The sequence below is a fragment of the Halichondria panicea genome, chromosome 4 (assembly GCF_963675165.1).
Source record: "Halichondria panicea chromosome 4, odHalPani1.1, whole genome shotgun sequence".
Taxonomy (NCBI): domain Eukaryota; kingdom Metazoa; phylum Porifera; class Demospongiae; order Suberitida; family Halichondriidae; genus Halichondria; species Halichondria panicea.
Window position 1 is genome coordinate 762231 of NC_087380.1, and position 14399 is coordinate 776629.

General features: G+C 42.7%; 1 protein-coding gene across 1 annotated transcript in view; it reads right to left on the reverse strand.

Moving 5' to 3' along the window:
* Window positions 1–14399, reverse strand: part of LOC135334771 (CUB and sushi domain-containing protein 1-like) — a 36126-nt gene that overhangs the window by 1662 nt on the left and 20065 nt on the right. Inside the window, exons 6-36 of the mRNA XM_064530079.1 lie at window positions 13450–13632; window positions 13175–13357; window positions 12934–13116; window positions 12658–12840; window positions 12433–12606; window positions 12202–12387; window positions 11958–12146; window positions 11730–11900; window positions 11500–11676; window positions 11267–11446; window positions 11034–11210; window positions 10808–10981; window positions 10560–10745; window positions 10155–10481; window positions 9994–10096; window positions 9717–9826; window positions 8912–9109; window positions 8468–8661; window positions 8249–8333; window positions 7331–7413; window positions 6321–6357; window positions 5973–6187; window positions 5442–5738; window positions 3209–3452; window positions 3055–3125; window positions 2673–2807; window positions 2485–2613; window positions 2276–2427; window positions 1731–2227; window positions 956–1665; window positions 85–175 (exon numbers count right to left, since the gene is read on the reverse strand). Of these exons, the coding sequence (XP_064386149.1) occupies window positions 2314–2427; window positions 2485–2613; window positions 2673–2807; window positions 3055–3125; window positions 3209–3452; window positions 5442–5738; window positions 5973–6187; window positions 6321–6357; window positions 7331–7413; window positions 8249–8333; window positions 8468–8661; window positions 8912–9109; window positions 9717–9826; window positions 9994–10096; window positions 10155–10481; window positions 10560–10745; window positions 10808–10981; window positions 11034–11210; window positions 11267–11446; window positions 11500–11676; window positions 11730–11900; window positions 11958–12146; window positions 12202–12387; window positions 12433–12606; window positions 12658–12840; window positions 12934–13116; window positions 13175–13357; window positions 13450–13632 (4688 nt within the window). The 3' untranslated portion in view covers window positions 85–175; window positions 956–1665; window positions 1731–2227; window positions 2276–2313. The remainder of the gene's footprint in view (window positions 1–84; window positions 176–955; window positions 1666–1730; window positions 2228–2275; window positions 2428–2484; window positions 2614–2672; window positions 2808–3054; window positions 3126–3208; window positions 3453–5441; window positions 5739–5972; window positions 6188–6320; window positions 6358–7330; window positions 7414–8248; window positions 8334–8467; window positions 8662–8911; window positions 9110–9716; window positions 9827–9993; window positions 10097–10154; window positions 10482–10559; window positions 10746–10807; window positions 10982–11033; window positions 11211–11266; window positions 11447–11499; window positions 11677–11729; window positions 11901–11957; window positions 12147–12201; window positions 12388–12432; window positions 12607–12657; window positions 12841–12933; window positions 13117–13174; window positions 13358–13449; window positions 13633–14399) is intronic.

The window sequence follows — 14399 nt, forward strand, 5'->3', positions numbered from 1 at the left end:
TATGGTATACTGTTGCAATTGTTTTTTGGGTGAAGCTACTATACCTAAAACATTGTGGCAATACAGCAGCATAATAATACATACCTCCAATTGTGTCGATACTTTACAGTGGTCTGGTCATACAAGGGTGTCCAGTATAATGCTCTCTCCAACACGTGTCACTTTCAACATCATCCTGCAATACGGTTTTTCACATCAATTCTTACAACAATAATTAATTATATAGTACCTTCAAAAAAGTACGACCACCATTTTGAAAGAACTTTAGACGTGAGAGGGAATTAGGCGTATTTTTGCGAATGGCGTGGTTAATTGGATAATTTATTTTGTGAATTTGGCCCTTCAATTAGAGTGGCGCTGTAATTATGCCTCGCGGTGCGCATGCGCAAGCGAGGTATACGGTAGTGTGTTTGTGTGTGTGTGTGTGTGTGTGTGTGTGTGTGTGTGTGTGTGTGTGTGTGTGTGTGTGTAGACTATTTCAGCTGCTCAAGGAAGTGCAGGTAAGAGTTTCTATAGGCTTCTAGTCATGTTTTCTTGGCTTAATTGCTATTTGTGGATTTGCTAAATAAAGCTTCGTTCTCGAGTTATGCCTGGTTTTGCTTACTTGGAATACCATTGCAGCCTTTTCAGAAGAGTCTGTAGCAAAACTCGTTCACCGAGTGTTGCTACTCTACTTAGTAGTTAGTTCTGCACTAGAACACTAGCTGCAAGAGTGAGAAGAGAGCTGCAAGGTTCTGCTGACTTGCAGCCATTAATTTTAGACTTGAACTTTAATTAGGCATCAATTGTTTTTAACAACAATCATGGGTCGATCACTACGAGTTTCCCTGTGATTGCAATAATAATTATCATCAATCAATGTGTGTATAAAAGCTAGCTATTAGTAGTTTTATGTTATGTAGCTTTGGCACCTCCACCGAGGCCGCGGTGCTTTCATTAGAAGTAAATAACTCACTTATTGTGCTATGAAACTTGGGCAATATAGGCTTCAATTGGTCTCCACTTTGTTGAGCCCCATTCAACCTGCTTGTCCTTTCTGCATAATTATTATATTGTAGAGTTATTACAGGGTGTCATACAGGATTTTAAAGTAGAGAGGGGAAATATAAGGCATTCTTAAAAAAAAAGTCAACTGCATGTTATTTCAATACCCTGGTTAGTAGCTATACAGGCTATGGATACTCAGTCATACAACATTGCTAATACCTGAATGCAAATTTTAGGGGGGGGGGGGGGGGTTGGAGCCAGGGGGGGATACTCCCCCTGTGTACTGTATGACACCTGGCACAATACAATAGCTGTGCAATTACATTGTACAGATGCTCCCCTGTGTACTGTACAACACCTGGTACAATACAATAGCTGTGCAATTACATTGTACAGATGCTCCCTTGTGTACTGTACGACACCTGGTACAATACAATAGCTGTGCAATTACATTGTACAGATGCTCCCCTGTGTACTGTATGACACCTGGTACAATACAATAGCTGTGCAATTACATTGTACAGATGCTCCCTTGTGTACTGTATGACACCTGGTACAATACAATAGCTGTGCAATTACATTGTACAGATGCTCCCCTGTGTACTGTATGACACCTGGTACAATACAATAGCTGTGCAATTACATTGTACAGATGCTCCCTTGTGTACTGTATGACACCTGGTACAATACAATAGCTGTGCAATTACATTGTACAGATGCTCCCCCTGTGTACTGTACAACACCTGGTACAATACAATAGCTGTGCAATTACATTGTACAGCATTGTTCAGCATGTTGAGGGAAACTTACCTAGTTCCACAGTTTTGTCAAACAGCTCTCAAACCATGTCTAAACTCAACTTCTTTTCTTCTTTGCAAATAAAAAAAAATTTTTTGTTGCTATGCAGCTGCAGCTGCACATCTGTTGTACTGCATGCCCTTATTTGGTACTGAAAACAGCACACTGTGCTGAATTAGCATGTTTACCTGTTTCAGCACACCCATTACATTTAGCACAGTCCATTTAGCACATTAATCGAACATCAAAATCACAAGCCATGAAAAAGCACACCAATACAACACGTAGGCTGTGCTATATGCCTACAAAACAGCACATGTAGTGTGCTGAATCACTGTTTAGCACACCACAGTGCTAATATAGCACACGCTCAGGGTCTAAAACAGCACACCTCTTTTCTCTGTGTACAGAGCAGTACATACCAGAGCGGGTCGCAGTGTCACTGGAAACAATACAATATAATTAGGAACTTATTATAACAGATCCTCACCTGCAGTGGACCACAATCGCCTTGTTTCCAGTCCTCCTTTAAACCTTTATAACCTCCTCATTCATGTCAGTTACAGCCTTGAGGTTTGCACATGCACCAGTCGACTTCCAATCGAGAATTTGGATTTGAATTATTTGCTGAGTTTGCTTAGTCTGGAGGAAAAAATAGGAACGATAAAGAAGCAACCACAGTGATATACAAGTACACACCTTTTTGTTAAGCACGCTCAGTTGCCTCATAACGAACCCAGTGTTGGTTTCCTCCCCCAAGTTATCGATGGTGAACTCACCGAAGGAGGTGACATTGCCACTCTCTGGCCAGTACTGGGAGCATGCCTCCTACACACACACACACACACACTCAACAGGGAGGACCTCTAATGGAGACCATCTCTTACCTGCCCATTCTCACTGAGTGGAGTCAACATCACAACAGCCGCACACTTCCTATCATAGATCATCTTCCAGAAGTTACGCACAGTTGAGTCCAGTGGATTCTGGGCAATGATGTATGCCTTCTGGTGCTTGTAGCCCTGGAGGGAGAGAGGGGGAACACTGAACAATGTGCTCCAAATGATAGTACGTGCTACAATAATTATGGTGTGCTTAGATTAGTGATGTGTTTCGGGTGAAAATTTTCCATTTTTTGAAGTGAGTGTTTTTTTCTAAATCAAGTCTGTTTCCCGGAACTATCTTTCGTTGTTCATAACTTGGGTAGCAAACGTCCAATTAAAAAAATAATGCTGTAGCTCTTTGAGTGCCTTACGAACTCAAACTTACATTGACAAAGACGGCATTGATGTAGTCACGACCTGGGTCCTCTCCTTTCAGGAACACACGGTGATTCTCAACTGTGGAGTTGGTAAAGGGGCGTTTACATATAATCAGGTAAAGGTCGTTTAATCTAAAATCTAAAACCTTAGTAAATACTTACTTGGTAGGTACTGTATTCCCCTGTTCAGGTTCTTGTGTCTCAATGCACTACTGCAGTTGACCTCATTCGGATTTGGAGATACTTGTTCCAGAATTTGGAACTGGTATTGGAAATCTGAGAGGGTTTTTCCCGGGGCCACTGATGACATCTTCTGTATCTGTCTGCGCAGATCTCCAGCACTGATCTGAGTGTCTCCACACGTCACTGACTCCAGGATTGCATCGTGGATGAATACATATTGGTCCTATAGGGACAGGGCAATGAGCATGCTCAGTAGAATCAATTCAAAATGGCAGTGTGTGAGCTGTTTCACTGTTAATGTCATTAGACTACCGGTAGTAGATAAGATCTACATGGGAAGTACATGGGAAAAGTTCCTCAGAGCAGGTATACTATGAGACTTAGTATACCTTCAAATTTACTTAGTATACCTAGTATTCCGTTGTCAAGTAATTGTATTGTAGTCAAGCAGTTTGCTAACTATTATTTACTAATAGATGGTAGTGCTATTAGTTGGGTCGAAAACAGCAAAAAGCCCCGGCCCCTCTGGATCTCAGATAGAGTTATTTTGACTTTATATATCTGTTGCCCATATCATTTGTGTGACAAATGTGAACTGAATTGAACATTATATGAAAAAGTATAAAAACAGCAATTTAAACTACAAACTTTTGTCATTCTTCCCCTGATCAGTTTCTTCCGTGAGATAATCTAGAGAACTGCAGCTCCACAGCACAAACTAGACACATATTACTATCCTCTGTTGTCTTGGATACGTCCCTAACTAATCGCTTTCCCTCAAAGTTAAGTCAAATTTGCTAGGGTGGAAGCTTTTTATTTTTTTTTCATTATTTTCTTACCGAGTATGCTCAAACATAGCTAATTGCCCACACACCTCTTACCGTAGTGTTTTGTACTGTCGATTCTTACCTCTCCAGTTCCGGAGATAGTCTAGTCGATAAGCTGCTTTAGGTTAATATGATGACTGCTCTTATTCTGAGCTGCTTATGCCTTATTATAGATCTAATAATCACTGCATGCATATAATCATACGTGAACTAGATTTACTACTAGTACAAAAACTTCATGGTTGACAGATGCACAAAAAAAAACTGGAACAGTGTCAGCTAATGCAGCTGAAACAAGTTGTTGTTCTTATAATGGTGGCAATGCATAGACTGCAGATATTCGATCTATAGCTAACGTACCTACAAATTGGGGAAAAAGTGTACAAATAAGTGCAAATAACATTTTGTGAAAAAATGGGGGAGGTAGGGTTGGTATAATAATTTATTGGTTATTTTATGGTTGATATTGGCTTGGTTGGAGCACTACTTCTCCTTTTTAACTATCATTACTTTTGCGTTCAGGTTTTCTACTGGCGTTTCATGATGAAGAGGGTAAAAAAAACTAGCCTTATTAATAATAATTATATCATAAATTATTACAACTATAGACCCTCATGCAGCTGTTGACATGAATATATAGAACCAGAGGAGTGTTCAGTTATACAATCACTGCAATGGGTCTAACAAACTACTTTTAGTAGACTGGTAAAGGATCACATCAGCTGAAAATAATTATCGTGATTAAATGCCCATGGTAAAAGCTGTCTTTGTCAATAAACTCCATGTCAATAAACGCCCATCTCAAACAAAGCCAATATCAACCATAAAATAACCAACACCAAACCATATCTTGTTTACGTCCTTTTTGGTGTTTGAACGGCTCAGCCAACCCTACTTCCCTCCTATTTTTTCACAAAATGTTTTTTGCGCTAGTTATATATATATACTGTGGGTACTTAAACTGGACAGATTACACGTTGTTATCCTGTATTAGCTGGTATCTGGCTAATGGTTAGCTCATACGCAAGCAGTCGATACCAGGCCCACTCTCAGAGGAAGTGGGCGTGAGGACGAGGCTAGGCACATACCCATTAAGCTTTATAATGGCCATTTTATTTTTTATTATAATGTGTACAAATGATACCCACTTTCCCTGACTACATGTAATCCTCTACACATTCTTATCAGTTAGACTCAAAGGAGGTCCGACATGCGTGCACGAATCACTATAAGTGCCAGTATATTGGGCTGGACCTTATCACGTGACCGCAATGACATCAATGCACTGAACTTGTAGTGATTTGTGCACGCATGTCGGACCTCCTCTGAGGCAGATTGAATTATATACATGTAGTTACTTGTTTCTGTGTCTATATAGTACTTACCTGGGTCTGGACCATTTTCATTCTCTGATTGCGAGCTCTGACAATGGTGCCGGAAATATCGACCATACCCTCGGCTGCGATCTGATCGAGAACATTATCAAGGGCAATGTAAGTGCCTGTGCGTCCCACACCAGCACTGCAGTGGACCAGGAGGGGACCTCTGGATGGCTTGTGTAGGGACTGGACCCGACGATGGAACCCAAGAATGGGCGTGGCATAGTCAGGCACACCGTGATCAGGCCACGTCGTAAAGTGAAACTGAGTGGTCTTAAAAGGTTTCCCACTTTCCCCTTTGATCTGTGACAAAGAAACATCTCACGATAAACTACAATAACAAATCCAAAGTGAAAAGTTGTTAGTTGAGGAAACACGTGGAAACAAGAATCTGGCGAGAGCATAACTCCAATCCATTACAATAAAGACAAACATTTCACAATAACAAAAGAAAATGTGTGCATGAAAGTAAACTTCCAAAAAACACAATGCTAATAATGTCAACATGTGCCACTATTATGCTATTGGGGTGCTTACTGTAAGTAGTAGGTTTCTGACAGTGTAGTCAGCCAGGACCTGCTGGTCTGTGATGGTGACTGTGAAGGGGCCATAGTTCACACTGCCACTGTCTGGCCAGTACTGTTGACACTTGATCTTGTTGTTCTCCATGACGTTGGTGAGCATGACTATTATGGGTGGTCTCTCTTGCCACATGAGACGCCAGAAGTCCACCAGGGTATTGGGTAGTGGTCCTTTGTGTGTGGAGGAGGGATAGACATATTGAAAACAAGCAATGAAGCATTTAACAATAGTTATGATTGTAAAAGCAAGCACACAGCAATTGTGCAGGCTGTGTGTACAGAAACAATATATATAAACTGATACCTTGAGAAGCAATGAACTTCTTTGGCTTGTCAAAACCCTACAGTAGAGAGGGTGAAACCATGGTAAACATAAACATGATAATTGCACGCTATAGTAAGGTTGGGTCGAAAATAGCAAAAGGCCCCCCTCTGGATCTCACCCAAGACAATTTTCGCTATTTGGCTCCAGAGCCACCAATAGCTTAATTTGCATGTGAAATGCCAGTGTGTGGGAGTTTATCCCCGTTTTAATTTTCGCGTTAACTGCTCTTCCCTCGAAAAACGAGAAATTTTTCACCTCCCGAAAATTTCCCGCTATACAGTATATTATAATTATTATTATTGATTGCAATTGTTGACAATAAACCCACACAGTCAGTATAGAAGAGAGCTTGATGGCTTGATGATGAATAATCTTCAAGGATAGAAGATATCAAGAGTATATAGACAAGAGTAAGAGTGTTGAACTGCTGTAGTAAACGTTCAGACAATTGTCATCCACACTGTTGCAGGCTGTGAGTCTGTGTTAGCATAGCAGGCTACGGGGTAGCTATCAGAATGCTATCAGACGGGCCTTCAATCGAACTTTCAATCCACTTCTGTTTGTGTGACATCATTGTTTTACTGAGCATATATACACGTTGTTATCCTGTGTTAGCTGGTATCTGGCTAATGGTTAGCTCATAAGCAGTCGATCCCAGACCCACTCTCAGAGGAAGTGCGGCCTGGTATCGAGGCTAGTTTTTAGATAGCTATAGTGCTGTTCTATAGCCGCACACTGTCCTATTAAACTTAGCTAGCTTGCATGCTGCTCATGCCCGTTTTAATTATTCCGGACATCTCACGTGCGCTATAAAGATCCGTTCAAATTATACCCGGACAATTTCTAAATGTTTGCTGTCCGATAAATTAGAAAGATATACGGTACATTGTTATTCATGGAAGAGACAGCCCTATAATCATTAACTATATTTCCAAACATCCTAAATTCCTGACCCTTTAGTCATAACACACACACACACACACACTCACGTCTACATAGGAGGCATTGATGTAGTCACTCTGACAGTCCTCTTGTCCAGGGATGGGGTCTAGGATAATGAGGTTGCCATCATCTGCAGAACAAAAGGGCAAAGATTGTCAGTCGCACACCCACCCAATCTTGCGAAAAGCTTAATTTCATTTATTTACGATGGTTGGAATCCAACCTTTACTACTAGCAGATGATTTTCAGCGGCTATATCCAACTAGTTAATGGAATCCTACGTACATGTGTCTAGGTTATCTTACATAGTCAATCACAGTGTCTTGATTATTTATTTTGATTGGGCATCAAAAAGGCAAAACGCTCTTCAGCTAGGTATTTAATAGCTAGGGAACTATAAATAGTAAACCAGAAACAAAAAACAAAAGAGCAGACAACACAAAACCATACAGGAAATACTGAATAGAAAAAGCAAGCTGATAACGATGCACCAACCCTCCCCATTCATCTGTTGCATTCAGAGACACATACAACTAGTACACTGAATATAAGCTACTCACATGCATTGGGGCCATGCTAACTGCAAGCTACTCACATCGAGGTCATGCTGGCATAAATTATAGGACATATCTTGGACTTGATATTAATTGGTTGCTGTATCACTGTATGCTTGGCTGTACTAGTAGACATGTTGTGTGTGTTAGAGGCTCACACTAACTGGGAGGCCTAATTATACAGCTCAATACAAAACTGTACTGTCTGGGCCAGGTTGTGTGGTTAGTAGCTGATAAATGGGTTGGTCTATGTGGTTGATCTTCTATGGAAATGCAAAACAAAAAGATAAATCTCTTAGGGTTAGTTCTAGGCTTTAGTCAAAATAAATAGATATCAATGTGCGTGCTGTACCACATGAGTCCAAAATAAATCCCCTCTAACAAAGTACTGATTCTACCTCAGGAACTTACACACAAGAATGTTTCCAAATCTGTTTTCATCTTTGTGCTGTTTGGCAATTGCTGTTGAGTGTTCACCTTCCTTACCACCGAGACCCTGTGCAGTGTGTGGGTGTGGGTGTGCTGGAGTGAACATCATAACAATAACAAGGCAAGTCTATTGGTGAGGTAATAAGTACAGCACAATCACTGTACATGTACATGTAATTACTGTACATGTATTAAACCCACCGAATAGTTGTTGGCAAACTTCTTGTTTCCATTAGCATGCTGCTCAGTGACATATGCTCCAAACCCATCCACTGGTATAGGAGTGAGGTCCACCTCATCTGCCACCTCTGCTTCCCCTCCCTCTGGTACTACTATCAACTGGAGCTCTTTCTCAGCTGTGCCAGAGGGTCCACTGGCCACCAGCTTATAGACACCTGCACACACACACACACAAGGAAATGGTTACCATATCACAAGTGGTGTGTCTAACCCACACACATACACACACACACACACACTCTGCATATTGATATATGATATTATGATAGTTGACATTTTGGGACTAATGAGACGTGTGTTTGTTAAACTGAAGTGCATTTTCAATATGAAACTTTACAATAAAGAGTTGTACCAGCTGTAGTCACTTTACACTAACAAGACCTTGTGTGTAACCTGTACTCTCACCAGCATGTTTCATTTCCACACTAGGGAAGGATAATCCACCGTCCTGGTCCAGTTCTGTGGCATAGTCTGCAGTCACCTTCCTACCATCGTGGTACCAGGTGAGACTGGGTGGAGGGTAACCTCCCACCTTGGGCTTAATGACTACCTCCTCCCCTTCATTACCTCTGCTCTCACTGGGGAAGCCAGTGATGGTAGGCTCTGTACATATTAACACATACACAGGTCTTAAGTGGTGAAATTCATTACACTAATCATAGATAGAGTAGAAGAGGGATTGGAAACGGAAGTACCCTCGAAGTACCATCCGTGTATCTCCGCGGTTTTAATTGAGGCTTACTTTTTAACACGAGGGCTAAACATGAATAATTCATGAGAATTGTTTTGCTCTCTGTAAGAAGTCCACGAGCAGTTCTGCTGCTAAACATCAACTTTCTCTAATACTTGAGGCCATTTGGGACACAGGACACTATTTAGTTACAAAGCCTTAGCTATATCAAAGGTACTATAGGAACACAAGCATGAAAAAGCGCTCTGTGTACCTCTAGCTACTTCACGACAATCGAGATTATATTTTCTTTGTTTCCAATTGATACCTACTATCAGGGGGCATGTGATCAGTAATGGGGGGTAGCTCTGAGATGTATGCTTTGGACACAATAAGTTTCCCGGGCTTTTGCGGGAGTTATGAGGAGATACACGGATGGTCCCAGAGCCACTACGTAGACTTCATTGTAAAACATCACGTGAATCACTTCCGTTTCCAATCCCTCTCTACTCTATCTATGCACTAATCAACAGCACTGACCTTGATCCTTTGATATGGTGGCCACCCCGTCAGTATCGCTGTGTTTGGTGTATACAGTAGAGAAACCAGAGTTTTTAGCAGCAGGTTCATACTGCTTCTTCCGTGAGCGTCTGTAGAAATAATAATAACAGTTGTGTTGTCATACTTCAGTGTCTATATAAGCTATTCTGGTGCTGGATACACGATGAACAGGCTGTTGGAGGCTAGCTAGATCCACAATGAAAGTATATAATTATATATATACACACTGCCTGGTGGTACCATCTGCATGGCTTACCTCAGGAACAGTACTAGGAATATGATGAGCAGGATCACCAGAATCACCACCACTATAGCACCGACTGCCCCACCAATAGCAGCAGCAGGGAAAGGGTTAGAGACTAGGGGAATTGAACAGTTGTGAGTTAGTCTGTGCTTGCATAATTCAACCTCACTCACCAGTCACCATGACACAATGTGTAGTGCTTGTCCCACTCTCCCTGGGCACTTGACAACAGTAGGTACCAGCTACTTCACTGGAGCCCTCAGCATAGTTCAGACTAATGGAGCTCATACCTCGTGACACATAGAATCCATCCATGCTTGATTCAGGAATGTTTCCGCCTGGTCCTCTCCACCCTCCCAGAGCAGTGCTGCCATTGTTGTCCTCTCCTCTGCAGCAGGTGATGAGCTCAGTGCGACAGGTGAGGGCAGAGGATCCAATGTCTGCCAGTGATAAGGCAGAGTTGTTGGTAATAACACTCGATCCACTGCTCAAAGGAATCACTGAAAACAGAAACAGAAAGTCAAAGCACATGTATGCATATATAATGATAAATACGTTTGTGTGTTAACTACTCTTACAGTTGCACACTGGAGCTTCTCTTGACCACACTCCACTTGTTCCACTTGCTCCACAAGTTCTGGTCTCACTACCAACAATGTTGTATCCAGTGTTACAGGTGTAGGTAGCAGTCATCATGAAGGTGGTTCCAGAGGGTGTACTGACTTGTCCATTGGCAGTGTTATTTAGGGGACCGCAGTCAACAGCTAATAAAACATACACAAGAAAGTAAGTTAGCTGTAGTGTACATTTTATTTAAAGCACTCACGATCACAGGTAGGTGCTGTTAGGCTCCAGGTTCCATTAGCTTGACAGGTTCTGTTAGCTGCTCCATTGAGATTGTGCCCATCATCACAGGTGTAGGTGGCTGTGTTCATGAAGGTGGTTCCAGAGGATGTGTTGACTTGTCCGTTAGGAACAGTGAGGGAACCACAGTCAACAGCTGTGGAATATAAACACAGTGGATACAGTGTACACAGTCAGTCATTACTCACGTGCACAGGTGGGGGCATCTGGAGTCCACTGTGTATCAGCCCCACAAGTCCTAGTTGCAGATCCAACAATGTTGTATCCAGTGTTACAGGTGTAGGTAGCAGTCATCATGAAGGTGGTTCCAGAGGATATGTTCACTGCTCCATTGGAGGGGTCAGGGAGGGAGCCACATTCAACAGCTGTATAAGGATATCATTGCATAAACCAAATTAAAACATGTGTTAGCTCAACTAACGATTGCAAACAGGTAGAGATGCACTCCATCCACTGACAGCCACACAATTCCTTGTGCTAGCACCACTCAGTTCATAGCCAGTGTCACAAGAGTAAGTGGCCACTGCTCCAGGTGGTGGAGGATCATCAGAAGGTAAGTAGGTCACCATTCCATTGGAGAGGGGATCACGAGGACACAGAGCTGTGTGTGAGGATATAAGATAATTATGGGGAATCATACTTTAATTATCTCACCATCACAAGTTGGTGCAGCTCCACTCCAGATTCTATCAGCCTGACATGTTCTAGTCGTAGATCCCCCCACCCGATTGTAACTAGGGTTACAGGTGTAGGTAGCAGTGCTCCCAAAGGTGGTTCCAGAGGTTGTACTGACTTGTCCATTATTAATAGTCAGAGTTCCACAGTCAACAGCTAAACAACAAACATGGTTGTAAGTTATGTTAATGGTTAGACAGTGTACTCACGATTACACACAGGTTCTGACCCACTCCAGTCTCCACCAGCCAGACAAATCCTGGTCTGATCTCCACTACGTGTGTAGCCATTGTCACAGGTGTAGGTAGCAGCGCTTGAGAGGGTGGTCCCTGTTGTCACGACTCCTCCATTGGTAGGAGCACTCAATGATCCACAATCAACTGTAAGGAACAATCTTCCATGAACACTGTACTTATATGAACATGACATGTTCTAACCTATACAAGTTGGAGTACCACCACCACCTAGTGCACTCCACCCACTGGCAGTACACATCCTTGTTTGTGTCCCAAAAATTGCATAGCCAGTGACACAGCTGTAGGTGGCCGTGGCACCAACAAGTCTGGGTATGGGGTTACTGTACATAACCACTCCATTGGTCGGTAGTTGGAGGTCTGGACAATTCACTGAATAGAAATAGCAGTTAGTTACACTCATAAAGTTGTCAGTTTGAGTACATACGTGTACAAGTGAGGGATGTTCCACTCCATGATCTGTCAGACTGGCAGGTCCTAGTGCCTCCACCAGTAGATACTCTATACCCTCCATCACAGCTCTGTGTAGCTGTGGTTCCCTCAAGGTGTGGTGAGGTACTAGAGCCGTAGCTGATCACTCCATTGAACAATGTAGGGAGGTCATCACAGGTGGCTGTGGGAAATAGTCTGATACAATACCTTCAGTGTTGTGTCTTACCTCTACACACTGGTGCTGTACTCCAGCTCCCACTAGACTGACAAGTTATCGTGGCTGATCCTGACCTTTGGTACCCAGTGTTGCAGGAGTAGGTGGCCATTGCTCCGAATGTTGTACCAGTAGAGCTGGTCATCACTCCATTGGTAACAGATGGAGTGGGGGCACAGGACACAACTGAATGGGAAGGCTATCAATCCATAATTATTGGAAACATTAGTCACTTACTGTTACAAGTGAGGGATGATCCAGTCCATTGCATACTAGTCTGACAGGTCCTAGTACTGGCAGTGGAGGGTAGGTGCCCCTCATTACAGCTCTGTGTAGCTATGGCTCCCACTAGTCTGGGGCTGGAGGATGGATTGTAGAGGATCATTCCATTGACCAGAGTAGGAAGCTCAGGACAGATAGCTGTGGGGGAACAATTGACATCAGTTCAACAACACACCCCCCCTCGTAAGGAACAACATTACATGTGTACAATGTGCCTATTAAACTTCTAACCTGTACAAGTTGGACTACCACCATCAGTCCACCCAGTGACACTACAGGTCCTTGGCATACCTCCACTGAATTCATACCCAGAGACACAGCTGTAGGTAACCGTGGTACCAATAGGTCTGGGAATGGTGAGGTCGCTGTAGGTCACCACTCCATTGGGCGGTAGTTGGACGTTGGGGCAAATCACTGAATAGAAATAGCATTTAGTTATATAACTCATAAAGTCGTCAGTTTGAGTACATACGTGTACAAGTGAGGGGTGATCCACTCCATGATCTATCAGACTGACAGGTCCTAGTACTGGCAGTGGAGGGTAGGTGCCCCTCATTACAGCTCTGTGTAGCTATGGCTCCCACTAGTCTGGGGCTGGAGGATGGATTGTAGAGGATCATTCCATTGACCAGAGTAGGAAGCTCAGGACAGATAGCTGTGGGGGAACAATTGACATCAGTTCAACAACACACCCCCCTCGTAAGGAACAACATTACATGTGTACAATGTGCCTATTAAACTTCTAACCTGTACAAGTTGGACTACCACCATGACTCCACCCACTGACAGTACAGGTCCTTGGTACACCTCCACTGAATTCATACCCAGAGACACAGCTGTAGGTAACCGTGGAACCCACAGCTCTGGGAATGGTGGGGTCGCTGTAGGTCACCACTCCATTGGGCGGTAGTTGGACGTTGGGGCAAATCACTGAATAGAAATAGCATTTAGTTATATAACTCATAAAGTCGTCAGTTTGAGTACATACGTGTACAAGTGAGGGGTGTTCCACTCCATGATCTATCAGACTGACATTAATTATTACATGCACTATAACTAGTTGCACTGAATATCAACTCACCCTGTCCATACACAAGAGAAACACTTCCCAGCAGACAGCAGAGAAATAGAGTTACAGTAGCCATTGATTCTTCTATACTAAGCTAGCTAGCTATAGCTATTAGCTCAATCGGTAGGTACAGGTGGAACTTTACTTCAGCACCCCATCTACCGATCAATTAGTGACGAGTGGGCGTCAACGATGCCACATGCATCCTCATCAGATCAGAGAGGCTGGAACCACTTGACCTTAGCTAATTAAGGTCACTAATTGGATTTATCCAAACTTTTCTTGCAGACTACTTCAAGCCTAGTTTTTAGTGTCTATCAGTTTAAAACGTTATTTTTTAGGGGGGTCAAATTTTATTTTGCTCAGAAGCAGAGATACAAGTCTCAAAGCCAGCTATGCAGTAGCCTCGAGAACAAGCCGCTCATGATATCGAGGCTAGTGCAAGAGCAAGACTTTTGATTGTATCTCTGCTTCTGAGCAAAATTGGCAAAAATAAAATTTGACCCCCCCCTGACAAATAACTGATACACTAAAAACTAGGCTTGAAGTAGTCTGCAAGAGAAGTTTGGATAAATCCAATTAGACTAGTGACCTTAATTAGCTAAGTAAGGTCAAGTGGTTCCAGCCT